General features: G+C 40.7%; 1 protein-coding gene across 4 annotated transcripts in view; it reads right to left on the bottom strand.

Annotated features, from left to right (window-relative positions):
• rad51d (RAD51 paralog D) overlaps window positions 1–25,467 on the bottom strand; it is a 42,179-nt gene that overhangs the window by 2,937 nt on the left and 13,775 nt on the right. For 3 of the 4 annotated variants that reach the window (XM_034683208.1, XM_034683207.1, XM_034683209.1), the window contains 7 exons: window positions 11,571–11,652; window positions 11,237–11,371; window positions 11,054–11,149; window positions 10,842–10,932; window positions 7,548–7,618; window positions 6,801–6,971; window positions 2,393–2,532 (listed from right to left, as the gene is read on the bottom strand). In XM_034683208.1, the coding sequence (XP_034539099.1) occupies window positions 2,434–2,532; window positions 6,801–6,971; window positions 7,548–7,618; window positions 10,842–10,932; window positions 11,054–11,149; window positions 11,237–11,371; window positions 11,571–11,652 (745 nt within the window). In that variant the 3' untranslated portion in view covers window positions 2,393–2,433. Of the gene's footprint in view, window positions 1–2,382; window positions 2,533–6,800; window positions 6,972–7,547; window positions 7,619–10,841; window positions 10,933–11,053; window positions 11,150–11,236; window positions 11,372–11,570; window positions 11,653–25,467 lie in introns of all 4 variants that reach the window. The other variant, XR_004631225.1, reaches the window with a different exon arrangement.

Raw genomic sequence — 25,467 nt, forward strand, 5'->3', positions numbered from 1 at the left:
AGGTACAAAAACTGTTAAGTATTGCTCCAGCAGAATGCTTCAGCCACCAGTCGGATCCAGCCTCTAATGGTTCCCACATGACCATGGGGCAAATTGTGTCTAATCAAAGCATGCCCTCCAAAAGAGCTTGATGTTGCCACTAACAGGCTCATAATGTTATTATTGAGTGTTCCTTTTACAGAGAGCATGCTAACAGAGATGGACTCTTCCTATGTAAGGTCTCTTTCCTAAAACAGAAAAAGTCATGGCACAGTTCTCTGAAGGCACAAGGCTCTATTCCCTTAAGTGGAGTTGCTGGTTTACCCCTGACTTGGATGTCTGTGCTTTAGTGGAACCTTTATGTTTCAAATAGTGAGTTAATATGACTATGGTATTTAAATGTTTAAGGTCAATAAGTATTAGGGATGTAAGATACACTCAACGTACGATTCGGTTCGATACCCGATATTGGGACTTTTAAAGAAAACTGGATTGAACTCAAAATTCAAATAACTATTATTTTATTTCAATTCTCAGATATATATATTATATATTTTTTGTCTTATATTTCTTTGTAAACAAAGTAATCCTTTTTCATTTTTAAGGTGTGTTGTAATCATAGACTGTATAAAATATGGACGCAGGTTCAGTGATGACACCCATCTGTTTCTGAAGAGCTGTTTTAAAGCCAATCGTCGACGGCAGCCATATTGCTTCTGTCAAGTGATTGTGACGTAAAGAGGCGGGCTTTGAGCCTCCTAGCCAACAGCTGCAGTGTTCCTGCAGGCAGCTGTGTCTCTCATTGGAAGACTAGTAATCTCAATATCTTAGAAATTGCCGTGTTAGAAAAAAATCCCCCCCCCCCCCCCCCCCCCCCCTCACAGTGAGAGGACATCGAGAAATGAGCTATTCAGACTACACTCGTCTTTTGTACCAGGCTGTAATCGTGTTTATTAATGCTGTAAAGATCGTCTTTTTCCCATTCATGTGTATGTGACTTCTGGTACTTCCGGAGCCAGCCTCAAGTGGATCCTTGATGAACTGCAGCTTTAAACACTTCCGCATTGGACTCCTATTTTTAGACCGGAAAGTGAAGGATTCCCAAATGAAAGTATTAAATATTAAAACAGTTAAAGGCCCTGTGAGGAGTTTTGAACTGGCTGAGAAACAGACTGAAAATGATACTGATGCCTCTTTATGACCTTCAATAGAAAACGAGACCATCCACAACAATACTGACACCTTCTCTGTTGACATTTTTAATACCTGAAATCGCCCTGAGGGGGTAGGTGTCAGACCAGATGATGGACATCTCACTTCAGAAACAGCCTTTATTTGACTGTTTTCATGGTAAATAATCACATTGCCTGATAAAGTTGACTGTTAAAAGGCAACAGGGTGAGGATGTTGTTGAAAACACTACTTTTGCATGTATAGGACTAGAGATAAGAGGTATCACTTTGTCCACAAGGGGGCTCCAAAAACGATACAAAACAAAAGTTCCTCACAGCAGCTTTAAGGTAAATCTCTTTAAATAAACTAAAGTGCAGATTATCCTCCTGGTTTTGAATTTACATTTTTTTTCTTCAGGAAAATCAGGGAAAGCCAAAATGCTGCCATACCTCAGACTGTAAACACAAAGGTGCACCCTGAACTGATTGGTCTTAACCTACCGCCCTCATGTCTGTTCTGCTCAACTCAGCTAGTGATGAGAGAGCAGACAAGAGACTTCATGATGTTGAACAATCCACCTTTATTTTTATTGATTTTTTTACTGTCTTGTGATATATCCTTACATCACTAATGAGTATTGAATCATACACCATGAGAAAAAACTAAAACAAACAAACAGGAGACCAGCAACTCCCAAATACTCATCATATCACTTCAGTTTTCTGTTTGGTAAAATGACAGGGATTCTGTGTGAATGAAGCTTCAAAGAGTGAGAAGTATATTTTGCTGGTTTCAGAAAAGCTCAGTGGTTAAACTACACTACAGTACTGAGGCTAAAGCCTTACACCCGGGGTTTCATTCCCACGTTGTTGCATGTGAACCCCACTCTCCCTTATCCTCTGTCCCATCCTCTGAATAAAGGCACACAAAGCTCAGAAAATAATCCTGAAAAAAGTATCTCACTCCTCAACAAAAACGTCTTTCCTTATAGGGATCTTGTCCAAAGAGTCGTTGGACACTTAGCATGGCAAAGAAAAGCTCCTCCTACAGACATACTTTGATTAGGCCTGATTTGGCTGCAGGTTACAATCTGCCAGAGTGTTTTCAAAACGTATCCTCATTTAGACTCAAAAAAATAGAGCCAAAGTTGGAACTATGCAATTATATGCATAGTTTTGTGTGCAATCAGAGGAGGAGCAATCAAAATGTAGACACTTCAGAGACACATACATCCACACACCTTTGATGACAAGTTCGGGCAGAGGATTAGAGTTTGTGTCATCAGGAATCCATCTCATCTAGTTTCCTCTTTCCTGAGGACGTTGAGCCTTTAGAGCGACTCCACCACTGCAAGTCGAACTCTTCTTTGATGTGACAAGGCTGAGGAGCAGAGCAGATGAAAAGTGTTGATTAACTAATTAAAAAACTTCAATACACACAAGCACAGACTCACACACACACACACACACACACACACACACACACACACACACACACACACACACACACACACACACACACACACACACACACACACACACACACACACACACACACACACACACACACACACACACACACACAAACCTCGGCTTCAATCTAAAACATTAATTTCCATTATGTATGTGCTTTGTCTAAACAATTCTTTGCTCAATCTGTTGAGCCGTTGGAATAATCTCAAACAGACGATGTATAATTGAGGCTTCTGTAGACGGTTATTTATGAGAGGAAGAATGTAACACAGAATGAATAACAGTTTGAAGACAGAACAGTCATTTCAGGCTCCCATTATTTTAGAGATACATCAAAAGAATTCAAAGACAAAACATAAAGACAACAACTTTTATTCTAAGACCTCAGGAAGGTTTAGTGTATAGTCGTGTTTAGCAATTGTTTTTAAATTATATTAAGATATACACTACCAGTCAAAAGTTTGGACACCTTCTCATTCAATGGTTTTTATTTATTTTAATTATTTTCAACATTGTAGATTAATACTGAAGACATCAAAACTATGAAATAATCTGGTTTTGCCATAATCTGGATTACAACAGTAGTCAAATAGGGCTAGCCATTGTGTACTAACCCTACCTCTGAACAACACAACTGATGGTCTCAAACACATTAAGAAGGCAAGTCATTCTACAAATGAACTCTTGACAAGGCTCATGTTCATTAGAAACCATTCCAGGAGACCACTTCATGAAGCAGACTGAGAGAATACCAAGAGTGTGCAAAGCTGTCATGAAGGAAAAAGGGGGCTACTTTACAGAATCTAAAATATAAAACATATTCTGCTTTGTTTAACACTTTTTGGTTCATTCAATAATTCCATATATGTTCTTTCAAGGTTTAGATGTCGGTGGTATTAATCTACAGTGTTTACAATAATTAAAATAAATACAAACCCTTGAATGAGAAGGTGTTTCCAAACTTTTGACTGGTAGTGTGTATGATTGGGACTTATAGCTCCACAGTGACTAATCAGGTACATATATGTACCTTTCCCACAGATATGGTGTACACCTTTGTACATCCTTTTTCTGTATTCTATTAAAAAAAGGAAATACAGGGGCGCTGGTGGCTGAGCGGTCTAAGCACCCCACATACAGTAGTCAGCCACTGATTTTGCAAGTTCTCCCACTTAGAAAGATGAGGTCTGTAATTTTCATCAGAGGTACACTTCAACTATTAGAGACAAAATGAGACAAAAAAATCCAGGAAATCACATTGTAGGATTTTTAAAGAATTTATTTGTAAATCATGGTTGAAAATAAGTATTTGGTCAATAACAAAAGTTCAACTCAATACTTTGTAACATAACCTTTGTTGGCAATGACAGAGGTCAAATGTTTCCTGTAAGTTTCACCAGGTTTGCACACACTGTAGCTGGTATTTTGGCCCATTCCTCCATGCAGATCTCCTCTAGAGCAGTGATGTTTTGGGGCTGTCGCTGGGCAACACAGACTTTCAACTCCCTCCACAAATTTTCTATGGGGTTGAGGTCTGGAGACTGGCTAGGCCACTCCAGGACCTTGAAATGCTTTTTACAGAGCACGTTGCCCAAGCGGTGTGTTTGGGATCATTGTCATGCTGGAAGACCCAGCCACGTTCCATCTTCAATGCTCTCACTGATGGAAGGAGGTTTTGGCTTAAAATCTCAGAATACATGGCCCCGTTCATTCTTCCCTTAACACGGATCAGTCGTCCTGTCCCCTTTGCAGAAAAACAGCCCCAAAGCATGAGGTTTCCCCCCCATGCTTCACAGTAGGTATGGTGTTCTTGGGATGCAACTCAGCATTCTTCTTCCTCCAAACACGACGAGTTGAGTTTTTACCAAAAAGTTCTATTTTGGTTTCATCTGACCACATGATATTCTCCCACTCCTCTTCTGGATCATCCATATGCTCTCTGGCAAACTTCAGACGGGCCTGGACATGTACTGGCTTAAGCAGGGGGACACGCCTGGCGCTGCAGGATTTGAGTCCCTCTCTGCGTAGTGTGTTACTGATGGTAGCCTTTGTTACTTTGGTCCCAGCTCTCTGCAGGTCATTCATCAGGTCCCTCCGTGTAGTTCTGGGATTTTTGCTCACCGTTCTCATGATCATTGCAGACCCCACGGGATGAGATCTTGCGTGGGGGCCCAGATCGAGGGAGATTATCAATGGTCTTGTATGTCTTCCATTTTCTTACAATTGCTCCCACAGTTGATTTATTCACACTAACCTGCTTGCCTATTGTAGATTCACTCTTCCCAGTCTGGTGCAGGTCCACAATTTTCTTCCTGGTGTCCTTGGACAGGTCTTTGGTCTTGGCCATGGTTGAGTTTGGAGTCTGACTGTTTGAGGATGTGGACAGGTGTCTCTTATACAGATAACGAGTTCAAACAGGTGCCATTAATACAGGTAACAAGTGGAGGACAGAAGAGCTTCTTAAAGAAGAAGTTACAGGTCTGTGAGAGACAGAAATCTTGCTTGTTTACGGGTGACCAAATACTTATTTTCCACCATAATTTACAAATGAATTCTTTAAAAATTCTACAATGTGATTTCCTGGATGTTTTTTCTCATTTTGACTCTCATAGTTGAAGTGTACCCCTGATGAAAATTACAGACCTCTCTCATCTTTCTAAGTAGGAGAACTTGCAAAATCAGTGGCTGACTAAATACTTTTTTGCCCCACTGTACAGAGAGTATAGTCCTCGTTGCAGCGTTCGTCGGTTTGAGTCCAGGCCGCGACCATTTGCTGCATGTCTTCCTCCACATTTCCTGTCTATCTACAGCTGTCCTATCAATAAAGGCAAAAATATAACTTAAAAGTTATGTTACCCATCACGTTGTCTTTTATTGTCATTAAAACTGTGACATGTTGGAACAGTCCAGTTCTTTCCTGCCTCATTTCATGATTTAATGACTGTAAAAAGAACAACTTCTCGTTCATGGGGATGGGTTACTCCACTCAAGAGACCGTTGCTGCATTTTTAATGAAATCCAAGAGAATCAAATGTGAATATAAGATATAAGACTTGAATAACAGCATTAAAGTCTGTGCGTATCTTAAAGTGGGTTTTTGGTAAAACTGCTGGAAAGGTCTTCATTTAAGTTCAGTATAAAGAACTCACAGTTAACTTCACTCACAGAATGTAAGGCGGCTTTGATGGGAGCTTTGAAGGAGAGAAAAGGAAACCATTTGAAGAACAGACTGAAAAGAGAGCTTTGATGAGCAGTAATTATCTCTGTAGTCTACAATGAGCCGTATCACTGCTGCAAATAGCAGCCAGACAGATGACTGTGAACTTCTTCGATAACAAGATAACCAAAGGACTCTGAAGTTTGACAGGGTTGATTTCTTTAGTTTAACTTTCTTTCACATGGTACCGGATCTTATAGGTTTCTATCCTAGTCAATCTGTTAACTTCCACTGGATCCGCTCCATTGCGTTCAGCTCTGATCTGGCAGGTCGGAACGCAACGGATCAGATTCACAAGACTTCTAATTTTGCCGGATGCCGGAGCACGACGCATCAATCTCAACAGAGCAGATGGAGCGGGACAGGAAGTCAGGCACCAAAACAAAATGAAAACATCCAGTTAATTTTCAGAATAAAACACTCTGTGTTATCACCAGATCGTATTTCACTTAACTACAACAACAAACTGTCATGATGAGCGGAGCCAGGCCTGGAGTCAACAGGTCAGAGGTTTTCAGAGGACCAGAAAGACAACATGGATGAGGAGAGGAAGAGCAGAATCCTTGATTCAGTAATTCCCGTGGGAAAACTGGCCACGTCTCCAGTGGTCCGGCGGTCCTGCTCCGTGCTGCGTTCTGAAAAAGCAACCGGTGAGTGTTGACAGACGAGAGCACGGAGCTGGACCGCAGTGGATCAGGAGCGGATACAGATCTGGTGGTAGTCCCGTGTTATAGTCCATACATGACACAAGGGTTTATGGGCAAACAGCTGAGAGTCCTTGCTTCTCTCATGAATCTGTGACTGAAAGATGCTTTTAAATACATAATAGAGCTTTTATCATCAACTCAGCGAAGAGTACACTCCACTTCAGAGCCTCTATTTAACAACCAAAACCCTCTGACAGGATCAAGGATCAATACCCAGCTGGATGATGTGCAAGTCAATGTTGTGAGCCGTACCTGTCTGGAAGACTTGATCAGTGTTGCAGAGCGAAGACTGGAGGGGTTGAACACACCAACCCCCTTCTCCACCCGCTCCAGCAGAAGTCTGGTTCTGGGGATGTGACTCCAGGACACGCCGAGGCCCGGCTGCACGTCCCCACTGAAGCTTCTCGTAACATAGTTTGTAACCTGCAGGCCCAGACATCATCATCATCATCATCATCATCATCATCATCATCTTCATCTTCATCTTCAGTTTTGAGTTTATTTTCTCTCAGAGGGTTAGAACACCGAGTCTTCATTCTGTTTTATAGTTTAATAAGAGCTCGCAGGAGACAAGCCTCAGAAGAAAGAACAATAAATTAAGTGGGACAGCGAGATTGTTCCACTTTTAATCAAGTAGGACCATCAAAGAGCTAATCAAATTATCTTTATCTCACTTTAAATAACTTGATGATTAGAGGTGAAGGCACATTTTCTTTGCTGAATGCTTTTTAAAGTGATTAGTTCATGTTTTACATAATTACGTCCTGCAGTCATTCGCCTGAAATAACAAATACATCTTTTTTTTTACATCTTTCATTGTCAGAAATTATTAACCTGCTTTATTTCGATTTGTTAACCCTGAAAACAATCTTTAGTGTTCACTTCAGGCCCCTCAGAAATAACAAGAGGAGGTGTGAAAGGGTTTGTGTGGATTTTAAAGTGACAGCGGTAATGCATCTTGCATTTCGAGCAGCACACGTCAAAGACTGTCTTCCTTACCAAAGCAGCGATGTTGAAGTCCTTTGCCATCGTCTTCAGAACCCCTGCCACTTGTATCATCAAGGACATGCCTGCAGGCACAGCAAAGTTGTAGAGAGTCTTTTCGTGGGCTGAATACTCTTAATGTCTTTTGATGGTGTTTAATAAGAAAGTCAACAGTGAGTAAGTCTGGCTGCAGAGGGCTGTTGTGATGTTTATAGTCTTTAATATTCCTATGACTGACTACAGCCACGCAGCGGAGCAGCTCTGGGATGACAATGTCAGTCAGTCCTTGACTCCGGTACACGGTGTAAATAATAGACTAGTCCCCCTGAAATTTACCAAAGACAGAGACAGACCCCACAGGAGGAGCTGGAATAACTTTAATATGATAGTGTAAAGTATGTTTTTTAAACGATCTCTTGATTTTGTTTTGCAGTTTTTCTTGAATCTAATTAGCTAAAACAGCGTCTGGCATTAATTTAAAGAAGAGGCTGCTGGTTCAACACGACTCTGACACCACATGTGAGGGCACCAGACTCCCTGAGAAACGGTGTGCTGGGTGTTTTAATTAAAGTGAAGGAAAATATCAGTGTTTTAATTATCAAAAAGCTCAGTGACACACAGGTTATCTGACACGTTCCAAACAGATATACAAAACTAGCAAGGAGGGAAAACTAGCAACAATTTTCTCTGATGTTGTTTTTGTTGAACCATGTTGTCAGGTTATTGTTGTTGTTTGTTGTTTTCATGTTATATGCAGCAGCTTTTCTTAGAGGTTGTTTTCTATAAATCTGTATGATTGCACTTTTTGATTTAAAGATAATGTAATGACAAGTTTGAAATATTCAAGTTATGTTGTTTATAATAAAGATTCCTTTCCCTGCTTGGTAAAACAAGAGAGCCAATAAACAAATTAACTGCAACAAATCACCAAATATGCATTATTATAAGGGCCTGTGTCAATCAACAATGTTAAAACTGGACTGGAGCAGGAACACCGAAGCCGTCTAAAAGAAGGGCCTGAGCCACCTTTACTTCCTGAGGAGGCTGAGATGTCCTTCAACATCTGCAGGACGATGCTGAGGATGTTCTATGAGTCTGTGGCGGCCAGTGCTATCCTGTTTGCTGTAGTGTGCTGGGGCAGCAAGCTGAGGGTAGCGGATGCAAACAGAGTAACATGAGTAAACTCATCTGTAAGGCCAGTGATGTTGTTGGGGTGGAGCTTGACTCTCTGACGGTGGTGACAGAGAAGAGGACTCCACGCCATCAAGGACAACAGCCAGCACCCTCTCTACAATGTGCTGGTGAATCACAGAAGCACATTCAGTAAGAGACTCATCCCCCTACAATGCACCACAGAACGCCACAGGAAGTCATTCCTGCCTGTGGCCATCAGACTCTACAACTCCTCCCTCGGATCACAGAACAATAACCTGTACTCTGTGCAATATCACTGTCATTTAACATCCTTGTATATATCTTCTTCATTCCCAGCGCTTTTGTACATAGATAATTCTAACTACTCTGCACTTCTACTTTAGTATTATTTTATTTTATTTTATTTATATGTTATTTTATTCTATTAATATCTAACTTTCTTACATACTGTTTATAAGAGCTCTTTGATGACCAAATTCCCTCCCCAGGATAAATAAAGTATTTCTGATTCTGATATATCCTAGCAGCGTGCTTCTCACCGGAGCTCAATGTTGCTAGGTTAAGAAAGGTGTACCGTAGCACTTCCTCTCACCTTTGTAGTGACCATTGAGTCTGTTCCAAATTGCTCAGTACAGTGTACTACAAATTAGCTTTTATTGAAGAGTAGTTTTTAAAAAAGAAAATGAAAAAACAAAGGAAGGAAAACATGACCTAGAACAAGCAAGCAGCTCTAGACCTGGAAATCGTATCCTCAAAAAACCCTCTTCTCCTCCACCTTTGATTTTGACAAGGTCCCGCCCCTGCTTAATTTTGATTGGTCGATTATGGAGAAGTGATATTGTTCCGGCAGTGTTCTAAAATTTGAAATATTTTCAACTAAGATCCCTGTGCGTACAGCGACGGAAAACAGCTGATGCTGAGTACACGGCTGAGTGCTGCAAACACAGAACTGCTTTTTGTTTTGTATGAAAAATCGCTGCTATACAAAAACTCTGTCGGTGGACTCAAGCCCTGAAGCATCCTTCAACTTGCAACCCCACTCCCCACTCTCTCTTTCCTGGTTTCCTGCTATGCGCACTGTCCTATCCTCTCTCAATAAAGGCATTAAAGCCAGAAAAATATCTCTTTAAATATGTATTTATTTTGTACTTGTTAAATTGCTGCAGCCTTTATTTTAGTTCAGGTTGAGTCTGTTGAGCAGACTGTTCTTCCTGAGGAGACTCAAATCCTTCAGTGTCTGCAGCAGGTTTCTGAAGACCTTCTATCAGTCTGTGGTGGCCAGTTCTCTCTTCTTTGCTGTGGCGTGCTGGGGTGGAGGTATCAAGACGGGTGAGGCCAGCAAGCTCAACAAGCTGGTAAAGAAGGCCCGCTCTGTGATTGGTCTAGAACTGGACAGTCTGGAGTCAGTGGCTGAGAGGAGGATGACTGACAAACTTACGAGCCATCCTGGACAACCCCTCTCACCCTCTCCATGATGAGCTGTGGCTGATGGGGAGCTCGTTCAGTCAACGTATCATCCCACCACGGGGCAAAACTGAACCCTTCAGGCGCTCCTTTGTGCCCACCGCCATCAAACAGCAATGGAGGCCACAGACTGCACCACGCTGACCACTAATACTGCCTGTAATTACCACTATTTAAACCATTTGTATATATCTTAAATTTGTATTCTTTCTTTATTTATCTATTTTTATTTTGACTTATTTAAACATATTCTTGATTGTACTTATGTCTGGGTTGCTGCAACAACCAAATTTACCTCCGGGGATCAATAAATATCTTATCTTGACAAAACAGTTGAATAAAGTTCACCTGAATTTAAAGTAAATTTTATTCCGATCTCAAAAAGGCAGACTGGAGTTGCAGAACTGCCAAAGTTTATTAAAACATCAGTTTTTATACGTGTCAGGAGAAATGTGACACATTAACTGGGAGGTTTTGGGGTTTCACATGACAGCACAAACTTCTCTGTGTTTTTCCCCACACTTTCTTCTGACTTGAATTAACTGAGATGTCATGTCTCTAATATGTGAGATCCCTGATGTTGACACTTATTTTGCAGATTGTCGACAGGCACTTGGAGTTTCCAGGCTCAGGTGTAAACACAGCCGCAGGCATGATGGACTATGATGGACTAGCAGAAAGAGATATCACCTTCATTCTGTTTGCCTCCCAGTAGAGGAGAGATAACAGCTGACACCGAGTCCACGATCACCGCCTTGACAGATCCACCGCCGACGGACTTCTAATGTGAAATATGACAAAAATTAGATTGCTCAAATTTAGATCTGTCCTTCACAAAGGTTCCCCAGGTACAGACGGGTGGCTGGTGTATTTTAGGAATAAGAACAGGACTGTAAACAAACCTGCTGAAGCCCGCCGCCGCGCAGACCGTACAGACAGTCGAGCAGAGCGTGGACGTCAAACAAACGAAAGACGTGGATCCTCTGAAGAGCTTCCATCTGTGAAAGGACACTTAGGTGTTTGACGTTGTTTTTATATCACACATCATGTAATATCTGTTTACAATTCAAACCCTGACACCCCACCTGCTCCTCTGTGTTACTCGTCTCAGTTTGTAGCATCTGAAGCAAGCGACTGGCAGTGAACCCTCCTGTTGTATCGATGAATATCACACTCTGCTTCAGGTGGTAGGAAATGTGCGCAGCAACACCAAAACACACCTAGAAGACAACAGCGAGGGCAGAGAGTGCTTTATTCTTGCATTGATGATCTGTGTGTGTGCTAAACAGTAACTCTGATGAGTATGATTTCACCTGGAGAGCAATTTCTTATTCTGTAGAAGAAGAGATTAGTTTAAGAGGGGAGGATTCATGAGGCAGAAATTATCAGTGATGGAGAGAGAAGGGAGGAAATGTTCACCTGAGATTTTCCACTTCCTGGGCCTCCTGACAGCTCTGTTATCTCCCCAGTATACAAGCCCGAATCCAGCAGTTTATCTAAGCTGCAAGAAACAAGGTACGATTCATTACTCACAGCTGCCATCTCATGTAATAAACTATTAGAGCCCACTAAACCTGCAGATGGGGAGCCAGCATTAGGTTCCAGATCACTCCTCACATGTTGGGCCAAGTCATCATTTCAATAGCTGTTTTATTTTTCTTATCAAGCTCGGCCAGTGATGTGTCCTTAAACAATCCTTCATCATACCTGGCTCCTCATGAAGCCTTTAGTGTGTGCTGATACACAGGAGAGAGTGTTTACTGGGTGCAGGTCTGCAAGGGCTGTCTACTGAAGATCTGTACAGCCAATTAAAATCATCTTTTAACTGATAACAAAGTGAAACACTGCATTCATCAGTTTACTGGATATGTGCATTAAACAGAGGGAAACATGTCCAAAGAAACAGAAGCCAGGATTTTATCAGGATGCTACCATCCACTGTTGTAGTGCTCTAATCCAGGACTTGGACTTGAGTCTGACTGTGATCCTGATTGTCATGACTTGAGATTTAACTGTGACTCTAGCTCTGGTGCCACGGACCTGGACTCCAACACGGACTTGCACTCAGAAGCTGGAGAGGAGGACTCACAGTTCTTTATGAGGACTGCTTCATTGTTTTTGTCTGGTTTAGGGTTCCATCATAGACTGTATAAATAATGGACATAGTATCCATGACGTCACCCATCTGTTTCTGAAGAGCTGTTTTGAGGCCAATCGTCGGCGGGAGCCATATTGGAAATGTTGAACTCAACATAACTGCTGTCGAGCTTGTGTGAGGTAAAGAGGCGGGCTTTGAGCCTCCTCGCCAACAGCTGCAGTGTTCCCGCCTGTCAATCAAGTCAGCTGTGCCTCTGGTAATGGAAAACTTGTAATCTTAATATCCCAGAAATTATGAAAAAATTCACACCCTGTAAAATGTGTACCGATGAAGAATGAGCTAACCAGACTACACTCATTTTTTGTACCAGAGAGTAAACATGTTTATTTCTACTATAAAGATCTGCTTTTTGAATTGGTGTGTATGTGGTTTCTGGTACTTCCGGGGCCAGCCTCAAGTAGACACTCCATGAACTGCAGTTTTTAACACTTCCACATTGGCTTCAATTCTCGCTTTGTTTGTATAGTCACAACAAACGTAATCTGAAGACTCTTTATAAACAGAGCAGGTCTAGACCTAGACCGTACTCTATGTTCTGTTATTAACAAAGATCCAACTTCAAGACAGGATCAGATCCAGTCCCATCTTACAGACAGGACTCAGTCTGATCTCATCTTAATCCCCCATGAGCAGAGCACTCTGCAGCATTTAGCAAGTTACAGTGGCAAGGACAAACTTCCTTTAACAGGCAGAAACCTCCAGCAGGACCAGGCTCATGTTAGACACACATCTGCTGAGACCGAGATGGAGAGAGGGATAGAGGGAGATGAAGAGAGAGAGAGGATAGTAGTAGTTCTAGAAGCTGGAGTCTGGCACGTCCACAGCAGCAGGCTTAAAATAGGCTAAATCTTCACTGGACTGCATCATAAGGGAGTTAAATCATGGCCCCTAACACCCAGGCCTCCTCTAACAGGTAATGTGCATGCTGAGTGAGAAAACACTGAATGAACGGATTCAATTATTTCCAAATTTCTTGCGTTAAATTGGAGATTTTTGCGATGCGTTTTGCGAATGCTCAAATGACAATATCAATAGATTAGCAGTTTATTGTGCAGCCCTGATTAGGAAATTAACCTGGTTCTGATTTAATGAGTTATGTTTTGACAAACAGGGATGACTCACAAATGACTAACATACGTATCCTTCTGAATTTCTGACAGCAGTTTCAGGTTAAACGAACAATCTTAACCTGATGTGTAATGTGTCACGTATAAGATGAGTCTGAAAAGGTTAAAAGTGGATCCTGAATTAAGATTATTGAGCCAATCTAATATTCAAAAGGTCAAGAAGATGCTTTTGTTGTTAAATCCTCTGAATGTTCTTTCTAACTCCACGTCGCTCAATGAATCTCTGTTAAAACATCTTTTCTATGAGTGGATGTATTTTTTCCTGCGTTGTTCGCCGAGGACAGTTCTTCCATCTGAACTACATCTGCAAGGCTTTCTTAAAAGAACAGCCTGAAGCTACTCCAGCAACATTCAGAGAAGATCCTTAAACCATGTTTACCCACAGGGATGTACCGACAGAAGCACAATCTGTTCCTAAGATTTCCCACCTTGTCAGTCTTGTCATGGCTGCTTTGTAGCTGTATAGGTAAATCTTCACTGAACTCATACCTTTACACACCGCAGGCTGTTTATACAAGACCTCTCCCACCTCAGAGTGTCTGCACTTTTTATGTTCACACTGCAGGAAACTTGGGCAATAAATCAGCAGAGGTCCATTAATTTCCTCCTGAACTGAGTGAACAGGGGCTGGACTGAAGTGTGTTTTAAAGTAGGGGTTCACGGTTAAAAGTTTCACCGCCAGCTGTCAGTAGCCAATCAAACTTCAGCCCTACCTTCACCTTACTCTACAAATATGATTCCAGCCTGCAAACAACAGTTCAGCCAAGAAAGTGCAAAACAGGTGTCATGTTTGTTTACTGCCCGTCCAGACAGCTGTCCACCACTTAAGCTTGAAATACAGCAGGAATTAGAAGGGCACTGAGAGAGAGAGTAAATATCAAACGCTGGCCTGAAATAACTTTATCAACGTGCCAAGTTGTTCTTAGACTTCACGGTTACAATGAAAAACTTTGTCTTGACTTAGCTCCAAACTTTTCTTTACGACCGCAGACAATTCAGAGAGTTCTTTCGCCTATTTAAAGCTCCAGTGAGGAACTTTTGGTTTGTGTCAATTCTGGCGCCCCCTGTGGACATGTTATCTCATTATCTCTCTAAGAAGTGCTGCTTGACTAAAAATCATTTCCATTTTTTGAACAGTCTCAGCAGATGTGTGTCTAACATGAGTCTGGTCCTGCTGGAGGTTTCTGCCTGTTAAAGGAAGTTTGTCCTTGCCACTGTAACTTGCTAAATGCTGCAAAGTGCTCTGCTCATGGTGGATTAAGATGAGATCAGACTGAGTTCTGTCTGTAAGATGGGATTGGATTGTATCCTGTCTTGATGTTGGGTCTTTATTAATAATATAACATAGAGTAAGTAAGTAAGTAAGTAAATTTTATTTAGTATAGCACCTTTCACAGAATAAAATCACAAAGTGCTTCACAGGAAAATATCCGACACATTAAAAGAAACCATAGCAGACCATAGCATAAATAAAACATTAGTCTGGACACAGTGAGTCGAAGGCCTGTTTAAATAAATGTGTCTTCACAAGTTTTTATAAAGGCGACAACAGACAGCTGAATGAACATTTACAGGAAGAGCATTCCACAATGTTTGTGCCACAACGTCAAAAGCACGGTCACCTTTTGTTCTTAGACGAGCTCGAGGGACAACCAGCAAGCCCTGGTCAGAAGACCTGAGTGACCTACTGGTACAGTCTAGACCTGCTCTGTTTGGAAAAGGATCTCATGATAACATTTGTTGTGATTTGGCGCTGTACAAATAACTATTGATTGATTAAAATGCATGGCTCACTGATGCAAACTCCTCTTTTTGCAGAATCCCTATAAATCACTTCGTCTGACACCTAACCCTCTGGCAGCAGTTTCAGGGATCAAAAATAACTTTATAAATGATCCGTCTTGTTGATGATGGGTTTTTTTTGCTTTTAGGGCTCATATAAAAGGTGTCAGAGTTAACTTCAGTCTGTTTCATGAGCAGCTAAAACTCTCCACAAGAGCTTTAAATGTCCAAACCCGTCCATATTGCTTATTACTGTTACATATCTGATCCGGATCCAGACAGAATCTGTCACTATTTGGACGATTATACCCGTTCACAAATCTCTGTTTCGTTGAAAAACAAAAGTCATTCTTTTATCTGCCGATGACTTCTTCAACACAACATCTTCAACATTTGAATGACATGAAAGGAATAATCTAAGATGCAAAAAAGAACTTGTAAAACTATGCATACATTCAGACATTTTTGGGGGACTGCTTTTGGGTTTGATATTAAATCTAAGGTTTGAGTCTTTCAGCATAAAAGCCACAAATCCAAAGAGGTATTCTGTACAAAAGGATGACATCTCAGAAAAATGATGTGTTGTTTATGCCACTTAAAGAGAAGAAACTTTAAAAAACTCAGAAAAATAGTAACAGCTAGACTTGATCATTTCTCAAAATGAGCATTTCATCCCTGATGACATTCTTATGATCAACTTATCAACGAGAGTTAAGGCTCAAAGTCAGATTCTAGCTGTTACGAGTCATAATCTTGATTCTGGAAATCCAAAATGGAAAATCTTTCCAGATGTACGAATTTCAATCAGAAGCATTACAGAAGCATGGAGTGTGGTTATTTTGAAAGTAAAATTAAGACTTAAGACTTTAAGTGGTCATGAAATGGACTGAAATGAACAGTGATGCTTTTTTATGACCTAGAAAAGCAAACAAGATTGTTAGAAAAGGTGTTGATAATTTCTGTTTTGTTATTTTAAAGCCTCAAATCGCTGTGAGAGGGTAGGTGTCAGATGAGGTGATTGACAGCACGTCAAGAAAAACCCTTTTTCTGCAGTGAATATTCTTAATGAGTGACATGTTAGTTGAAAGCAGGAGGAGATAACATAATTTACACATGTACAGGACAAATCAAGCAAGATCACTTAGTCCATAGGGGGGCGCCAAAGTCAACACAAACAGAAAGTTCCTCACAGGAGCTTTAAGACTTTCTAAATATGGCTTTTAATTTGTGGTCGTTATTATAGTCATTGTTTTGACAACAGTTATTTATCTTATTTAGTTATCTGTTTATTTCTTGTATGTATCTGATCTTTTTATGTTAAATTTATTTTCAATTTAGCTTTCCACCCAAGCGGCAACCTCCGGTCTAAAAATATGAGTGCAATGCGGATGTGCTGAAATTCGTGCAGTTCATCGAGGATCCACTTGAGGCTTGCTCAGGAAGTACCGGAAACCACATACACATACATTCAAAAAAGGATCTTTACAGCAGAAATCAACATGTTTACAGCCTGGTACTAAAGACGAGTGTAGTCTGGATAGCTCACTTCTCAATCGGCACACACTGTACGGGGGTGAATTTTTTCATAACGCTGTAATTTCAAAGATATTTAGATTACGAGTCTTCCAATGAGAGGTACAGCTGACTTGATTGACAGATGGGAACACTGTAGCTGTTGGCTAGGAGGCTCAAAGCCCGCCTCTATACGTCACAATCGCTTGACAGCAGCAATATGGCTGCCACTGCCGATTGGCCTCAAAACAGTGCTTCAGAAACAGATGGGTGACGTCACAGAGACCATGTCCATTATTTATATAATCTACAGTCATGGCCAAAAGTTTTGAGAATGACAACTATTAATTTTCACAAAGTCTGCTGTTTCAGTTTTTATAATGGCAATTTGCATATACTCCAGAATGTTATGAGGAGTGATCAGCTCAACTGCAATTAATTGCAAAGTCCCTCTTTGCCTTGAAAATGAACTTCATCACCAACAACACATTTCCACTGCATTTCAGCCCTGCCACAAAAGGACCAGCTAACATAATTTCAATGACACACAGGTGTCACACACATTAACACAGGTGTGGGTGTTGATGAGGACAAGGCTGGCGATCAATCTGTCATGATTGAGTGACTGGACACTTTAAAAGGAAGATGGTGCATGACACCATTGTTCCTCATCTGTTAGCCATGGTTACCTGCAAGGAAACACGTGCAGCCATCATTGCATTGCACAAAAAGGGCCTAACAGGGAAGTTTATAGCAGCGAGTAAGATTGCTTCAGAGGAACTTCAAGGAGAGAGGTTCAATTGTTGCCAAACAGGCTCCAGGGCGCCCAAGAAAGTCCAGCAAGCACCAGGACCGTCTCCTGAAGGTGTTACAGCTGCGGGATCGGGCCACCACCAGTGCAGAGCTTGCTCAGGAATGGCAGCAGGCAGGTGTGAGTGCATCTGCACGCACAGTGAGGCGAAGACTTTTGGAGGAAGGCCTGGTGTCAAGGAGGGCAGCAAAGAAGCCACTTCTCTCCAGTAAAAACATCAGGGACAGACTGATATTCTGCAGAAGGTACAGGGACTGGACTGCTGAGGACTGGGGTAAAGTCATTTTCTCTGATGAATCCCCTTTCCGATTGTTTGGGGCATCTGGAGGAAGGCTTGTTCGGAGAAGACGAGGTGAGCCCTACCATCAGTCCCGTCTCTTGCCAACAGTGAAGCATCCTGAGACCATTCATGTGTGGGGTTGCTTTTCGGTCAAGGGAGTGGGCTCTCTCACAATCTTGCCTAAAAACACAGCCATGAATAAAGAATGGTACCAGAACGTCCTCCGAGAGCAACTTCTCCCAACCATCCAAGGGCAGTTTGGTGATGAAGAATGCCTTTTCCAGCATGATGGAGCACCTTGCCATAAAGCAAAAGTCAGAACAAAATGGCTCGGGGAACAAAACATTAAGATTTTGGGCCCTTGGCCAGGAAACTCCCCAGATCTTAATCCCATTGAGAACTTGTGGTCAATCCTCAAGAGGCGGGTGGACAATCAAAAACCCACAAATTCTGACAAACTCTAAGCATTGATTATGCAAGAATGGACTGCCATCAGTCAGGATTTGGTCCAGAAGTTGATTGACAGCATGCCAGGGAGAATTGCAGAGGTCTTGAAAAAGAAGGGTCAACACTGCAAATATTGACTTATTGCATGAATTCTGTGTAATTCTCAATAAAAGCTTTTGATACTTATGAAATGCTTCTAATTGTATTTCATTATACCATAGAAACATCTGACAAAAACACCTAAAAACCCTGAAGCAGCAGACTTTGTGAAAATGTAATATTTGTGTCATTCTCAAAACTTTTGGCCATGACTGTATGTTTGTACCCTAACTTATTTTACCAATTTTACTGAATTTATTTTATTTTATTTTGAAGTACTTTTTATGATAATGTCTTTTGTTATTTTACCCATCTCTGGTGTTTTCTGTTTCCCTGTTCTTTTGTGAAAGGCTTTGGGCTGCATGTGTATGTATGAAAGGTGCAGACAAAAAGTGTCTGTTGCTCTTCAGTGCAGGGATCCAGGTACAAACTGTCATGGAGTCATTCAGTTAAAAGCTTTTACTTTTCAGGGCTGGAGACTCTGTTGCCCTGAAAAATAAAAGCTTTCAGTTGAACGATGCTTCACACTAACAGGTGCAAACCTCCCTCTGTCACAGTCACGTTGTTATGTTGGAGGGAAAAAGTCCAACAAGGCTTCTGACTGGTTTGGGACTCCATCACAACACAACTTGAACCTGTAACATGACTTCACAGTTAAACGAAAGGTTAGAAAAAACATATCGCAACAACAAACTGAATTTATTCATTCATAAGAATTTTATTTGCTCACTTCGGTGTTTGACAACAAATTGGATACACAATAGAGTATACACTGTCCATGAACAAACAGGAGCAGGAAGAGAGTCAAATCTCGATAGGTTTTGAGTCCTGGCCCAAATACGTCCACAGCACAGAGTAGCAGAAAGTGTCAGCCGCTGATCTGCTGTCTGATGTGACAGAATACAAAGTCAGGCTGTCGCTGTTGTTGTGGATGCTCTTCCTTCAACACAGGAATGTTTGGATTTATCTATGTTGAGCCAATGATCTGTGCAGTTTGTGTAATCTCATCATCCTCGCCTGTACGCGTGGTGATGGATGTGACAGCGGTGCCGTTAAATCTACATAACCAAGGTCCTTCAGCTTAAAGGGGATGCATCACTGGAAGCCTGTGGTTGGTTGATGTTGGTTCTTATCAGCCACAGCGTGATTGAGAAGAGGAGAAGTGGTGGGGATGGACGTTAGTGGATTGCCCCTGCCTTCCCCTGACGCTGGTGTAGAGAGGGTTGAGCTGCAGATGAAACATCAGGTGGTGTTCCTGGGAGGGTTCAGAGGGGGGGGGGGGGGGGGGGTTGTCCTTGAAAGGCAGGGATTGTGAATTTCCCACGGGCTTCTCTCATCAGTGGGATCAGAATACTGTGCAGTCCTTAGAAGTGAAGGTTTTCATCTGAGTGTATGATTGGAGTGGAAGCGACAAAGAGACTCAGATTTGGTTGTTGGGTCTTGTTGTTCTTCTTGAAGGAGAGATTTTTCACAAGCAATTTTTCATTCCTGTGGACGGATATTTTCTTCTTTTTGCTGTTAACATTTTAAAAAAAAACGCTAAAGGGGAACAGCTTCTTAACTGAAGGGTCTGTCAAGCATTTTGAACTGGTTTTATTTTTACATACTGTAATGTGGGACAAACACTGATAATTAAAAAGATGCAAATGACTTATTTTAATTAATCTTACATTGAAGTGTGAATTTTGGTTTTACAGTTCCTGTTTTCAGCTGATCTGCCTTTTTTTTTCTGACCTGTCAGGCTCATGTTGCATTGTCAATATCTAAAATAATTCAAACTGCAGAGGTGCTTTTATTTACCATGAGGTCTTTCAGAATCAGAAATACTTTTCTCTCAGGGTAAAATCAGAACTCATTCAAAAAATCTCTAATTTTTTTGTTGTTGCTTTTTTTGTTTTGTCTTTTCCTTGGTTTTCATCTATTTGTATTATTAATATTATTAATATTATTATCATTATTGTTATTGTTATCATTATTATTATCATCATCATCATCATCATTATTATTATTATTATCATTATTATTATTATTATTATTATCATTATTGTTATTATTGTTATTATTATTATCATTATTATTATTATTATTATCATTATTATTATTATTATCATTATTGTTATTATTATTATTATTATAATAATAATTATTATTATTATTATTATTATTGTTATTATTATTATTATTATTTTTATTATTACCATTGTAATATTATTACTATTGTCATTATCATTATGATTATTATCATGTCATTATTTTCTATCATTAGTATTAGTTATATTATTATTATCACTATAATAATAATTATTATTATCATTATTATTATTTTTTTTTTATTATTATTATTATTATTATTATTATTATATCCATATTATTATTATCACTTCTTGGTCTGTTTTTTTTGTTTTCCATATCCGTGCCTTGTTTACTTGTTATTATGTCTACTATCACTTGGTCACCCTTTTTTTGTAAAGTAAATTTTTTTGCACAATAAAAAAATAAAATAATGAACAATCCCTAAATCTGGTCTTCTGCTATGAACATTTGTATCACTATTCCTTCTTTCCAAAGCAAGGAAGCTAGCTAACTGCACAGTCTCTACTAAATAGACACTAATTGGTCTTAGGGCAGCTCCGGCTTGATCTATTGACACAATGCTGTGAAGGCATGGCCCGGTGTATCCAGGACTTCATCTGAGAGAGGTGCATGCTAAGTGTGAACAAACAGCGCATGTCAATTAATGTCTGTCCTCCACTGTTCCAGACAATCTCCTGCTAAGTGTTGTTACACCTGCTCATATAAAGAAGACAAAGGTGGCATTGAAAATCTGATTTGGAGGTCAGGTACAGTTTGATGTTTTAGAATACAGAGAGCTCCGCCTCATGTTTACTGACTCGAGTCTTCATGATGAAAACACAAGAATGGATGGACAGACTTTGGTTAGGTGCAGCTGTCTGCAGGGATTGCACTGCTGCCATCTCATAGTGGCCTTATTACCCCTCTAGAACACTACGCTCCCAACATGCAGGCCTGCTCATCGTACCTAAAGTCTCTAAAAGTAGTATGGGAGGCAGAGCCTTCAGTTATCAGGCCCCTCTGCTTTGAAATCGTCCACCTGTCAGGGTCTGGGAGGCAGACACCCTCTCTACTTTTAAGAGTAGGCTTCAAACTTTCTTTTTTGATAAAGCTTATAGTTAGAGCTGGCTCAGATTTGGACTAGATCTTAGTTATGCTGCTATAGTCTTAGACTGCTGGGGGAACTGACGCACTGACACACTGGGATCCTATCTCACCCCCCCCTACCCCCATCACTTACTTTAACTGTACCTGTCCCATTAAAGTTACTAACCATAGACCTTTCTGGAGCCCCTGAGCTCGCTTGTCCTTTTGTTGCCGCTGTAACTAGCTAAATACTGTGAGGTGAAATGCTCATGGTGGATTAAGGTGGGGAAAGACTGAGCCTTATCCTGTCTTCATGTTGGGCCTTTGTTGATAATTCAACATGGAGTGGTCTAGACCTGCTATGTTAGTAAAAGCGTCTTGAGATAACGTTTGTTGTGATTTGGCGCTATGCAAATAAAGATTGATAAAAATCTCAAACTCAGGCTTTAAAATTGGAGGATTACCCTTGAGGAGGGCAGAGGAACACATGTTTGTTGCAGCTTAAATGTAAAGCCGTCTGTGGAGCAGTGAAGAGCCTCTGACTCTGACCTCAGGAGACAACTCTGATGGAAGACAATCTTTGACATTTTTCAATGAGATTACACCCACACATTTCTACATGAGCCTATGCATATCACTGTAATATCAGTGTGCCATTATACTGTCAGCTGTTGACAGAAATATGATGTGGGCTCCATGATACAGCAGCTGATGACAGCTATAAAGCACTATCAGCCCTCACCATCAGTCCTGTGTGTAAGACAAAGCACCGCTGCAGCAGACGATCTGATAAGGTTTGTTTAGCTTCAGTAGTTTCTGTTTGTCTTTGCACATTTAGTTTGATGTGCTCAGCACCCAAATATACGTGTGCAGTGTTTATTTGTTAAAAATGATTATCATACTTCTGTGTTTTGCTTCTCGAGCTGTGATAAAGTGAATGAAATGTTCTGCGTTTGTTTGTTGATATTTTTGTGATTCCAAAGACAAATTATGTTTTTTTTCATGGTATCTTAGTACACTGCTAAACAACCATTCAGGTTTATTCAGTCAAGGACATTGTTTTTTTATCAATATATCTTAAAGGCTTTAAGATAGAGAGAGAGCCAAGTATTAAGGTTCAACAACACAAAGTATATTCATAAGGTGCATTTCGACCAAGAGTTGTGGGGTCTTTAAGGCCCCAGAACTACTTTACCCTGAACTAAAAGGTTCCTGTGCCCCCATTGTTGTCCACGTATCGACCGAGGGCTGAAGTCCCGGGTAGATTGTGCAAATCAGGCCGGTAACGTATGGAGAAACAAAAAAAGGTAAATGCACTACACCACCAGACCAGTAGAGGGCAGTAGGACAAAGGCGAATGCCATTCATCACAGATGACACCATAGAAGCAGACGGACAGGCAGGTATCATTATGAGCAACACAACAGTTAGCCTGTTAGCATGAAGAGACTCAGCTGGCGCTGTTTTAGATGGTGCTATAGTTCATCACAGATGGATTCACTGAATCAACACGTGAGAGAAGATAAGCACGAGTAGCAAAGACGTTTCAACACGGCTTTAAAATCCTTTTGAACTCAAAAGCCGTGGCAGAGGTCGGACGGTGTTTTGGTTTAAACAGCGACCCTGTTAACTGGAGACTCTCAGCCTGATGCATCCCTCATAAACGCCTTTAGATGATCATTAAATATCTGATGAGGATATTTTGACATTTTAATAAAAAACTGAACTAGTTCACATTCTCCTCTGTGTTTCAACAGCTGTGTGAACTCCACAAACACTGACACATTCAGCTGAAGGTCTCCAGTTTACAGGGTCACTTTTAAAACCGTAACACCGGGAGAGACACATTCACGGTGGGCTGAGAGAAGACTACTGTTACAAGCTGCTAAATCAAGAGAATCACAGCTTCTTCTTTTGAAAAGTACACACACATACAAAAAAGATAGAACAAATAAAAACTAATGAAAGAAAGAGAAATCAAGTGAATCACAGATGTGTGTGATGTCATTGTGGACGGCGGGCAGAAAAAAACACTGCAGGTAATCTACCAATCAGAAACATTTAGCATTGCAGAACCTGCCCCACGAAAGTCCTGGGACCTTTGAAAAGTACTACCCCCCAAGCAGTGGTTTTTCAGATTATCTACCCCTGAACTAAATTTAGACCCTGGTTCCTCCGGTCGAAACACACACTTAGTTTGGGGGTAAAGTTCCTAGTTCCAGGATAAAGTTCCTGCGGTCGAAAAATGCCTATACTGTACAGGGTTTTGTTGTAGTAAAAAGTTTCTTCTGTGCTCTTTTAAATCACAGACACGGTCTGAAATGAGACAGAAAAAATAACCATCATATTATTTTAACCCTTCGCTGGGCTCTGATTCTCTGCACAAATATCAAACAGCTGAAAGAAGAAAGTGAAATGTAAGAAAGGGCAATAGACTTTCAAAACAATGGGCTCGAATGAGTGGAGCAGCAGACAGGACTGGAGCAGAAGTTTTGATGTTGTTTGAAGCCTCCAGGGTTTCATTCAGGTAGAAAAGTCTGCTCAGCATGCAAAGAATGCAAATGCTTGAATATTTGCATAATTTCATTAAGGCTTTGTTCTCTCAGACAAAGCTTGAAATAAGTAAAAAAAAAACAACAAAGAGTTATCTGCTGTGACGCTGACTGACTTATGAAAATATATATATGAGCAAGTGGGGCCATCAGCTAGGCCAACCAAACCACATTGAGTGGTGGACAGTGGGTGTAGTTCCAGGAGGCTGGCTCTACTGTCAAGCCCCCTTGGATATGTCATGGGCTTAATTAGACGAAACAGGGGGTGCCCATTTGATAACCTGCAGAAAACACTCAACTTAATAGTAAGCCTCGGTCAGGAGAAGTGCCTTGTGGAAGGGAAGGATGGGAGTGATGCCACTGGTTCGAAGATGGTGTGGGGGAGAGTACCTGTAAAGTTGAGCCAGATGTGATAACCCAATCGTATTTTTGCATATGCTGATACAGGCCCCACACAGATACATATATCGTGTATAGCTGTCTGATATGCAGGAATATCAAACATACAATACCAGTGAAAAGTTTAGAAACACCTTCTCATTCAAGGGTTTGTATTTATTGTAATTATTGTAAACACTGTAGATTAATACTGAAGACATCAAAACTATGTAAGAACATATATGGAATTATTGAATGAACAAAAAAGTGTTAAACAAAGCAGAATCTGTTTTATATTTTAGATTCTGTAAAGTTTCCCCCTTTGTCCTTCATGACAGCTTTGCACACTCTTGGTATTCTCTCAGTCTGCTTCATGAAGTAGTCTCCTGGAATGGTTTCTAATTAACATGAGCCTTGTCAAGAGTTCATTAGTAGAATGACTTGCCTTCTTAATGTGTTTGAGACCATCAGTTGTGTTGTTCAGGGGTAGGTTTGGTACACAATGGATAGCCCTATTTGACTACTGTTGTAATCCAGATTATGGCCAAACCAGATCATTTCATAGTTTTGATGTCTTCAGTATTAATCGACAATGTTGAAAATAATTAAAATAAATAAAAACCATTGAATGAGAAGGTGTCCAAACTTTTGACTGCTAGTGTATTTATACCGAATGTATCATGCATCTTATGCTGCCTTATGAGAACCTTTGCAGAGTCATGTCAAAGCTGATGCAGAAAATGATGGGTTACATGCTTAAAAATTCCCTCTGACTTCTGGTCTCTCGACGATCACTTAGCGCCTCTAACTCTGTTTATTAAGTACTCCTTGTATTCAAACCCATCAGTAATATTACCTTTGTGACACGTCAAATATTCATGCTGCTGTACGAGCAGCAGATACGAGAAACACCTCTCAATGAAAATCAACACAGATCATCAGCATCACAAACTGCAGCCTCCAAACAAGCCGTGAGGTTGAACCAACACATTTCAGGACCCCTTTAATCTA

Source organism: Notolabrus celidotus, chromosome 5 (assembly GCF_009762535.1).
Source record: "Notolabrus celidotus isolate fNotCel1 chromosome 5, fNotCel1.pri, whole genome shotgun sequence".
NCBI lineage: Eukaryota > Metazoa > Chordata > Actinopteri > Labriformes > Labridae > Notolabrus > Notolabrus celidotus.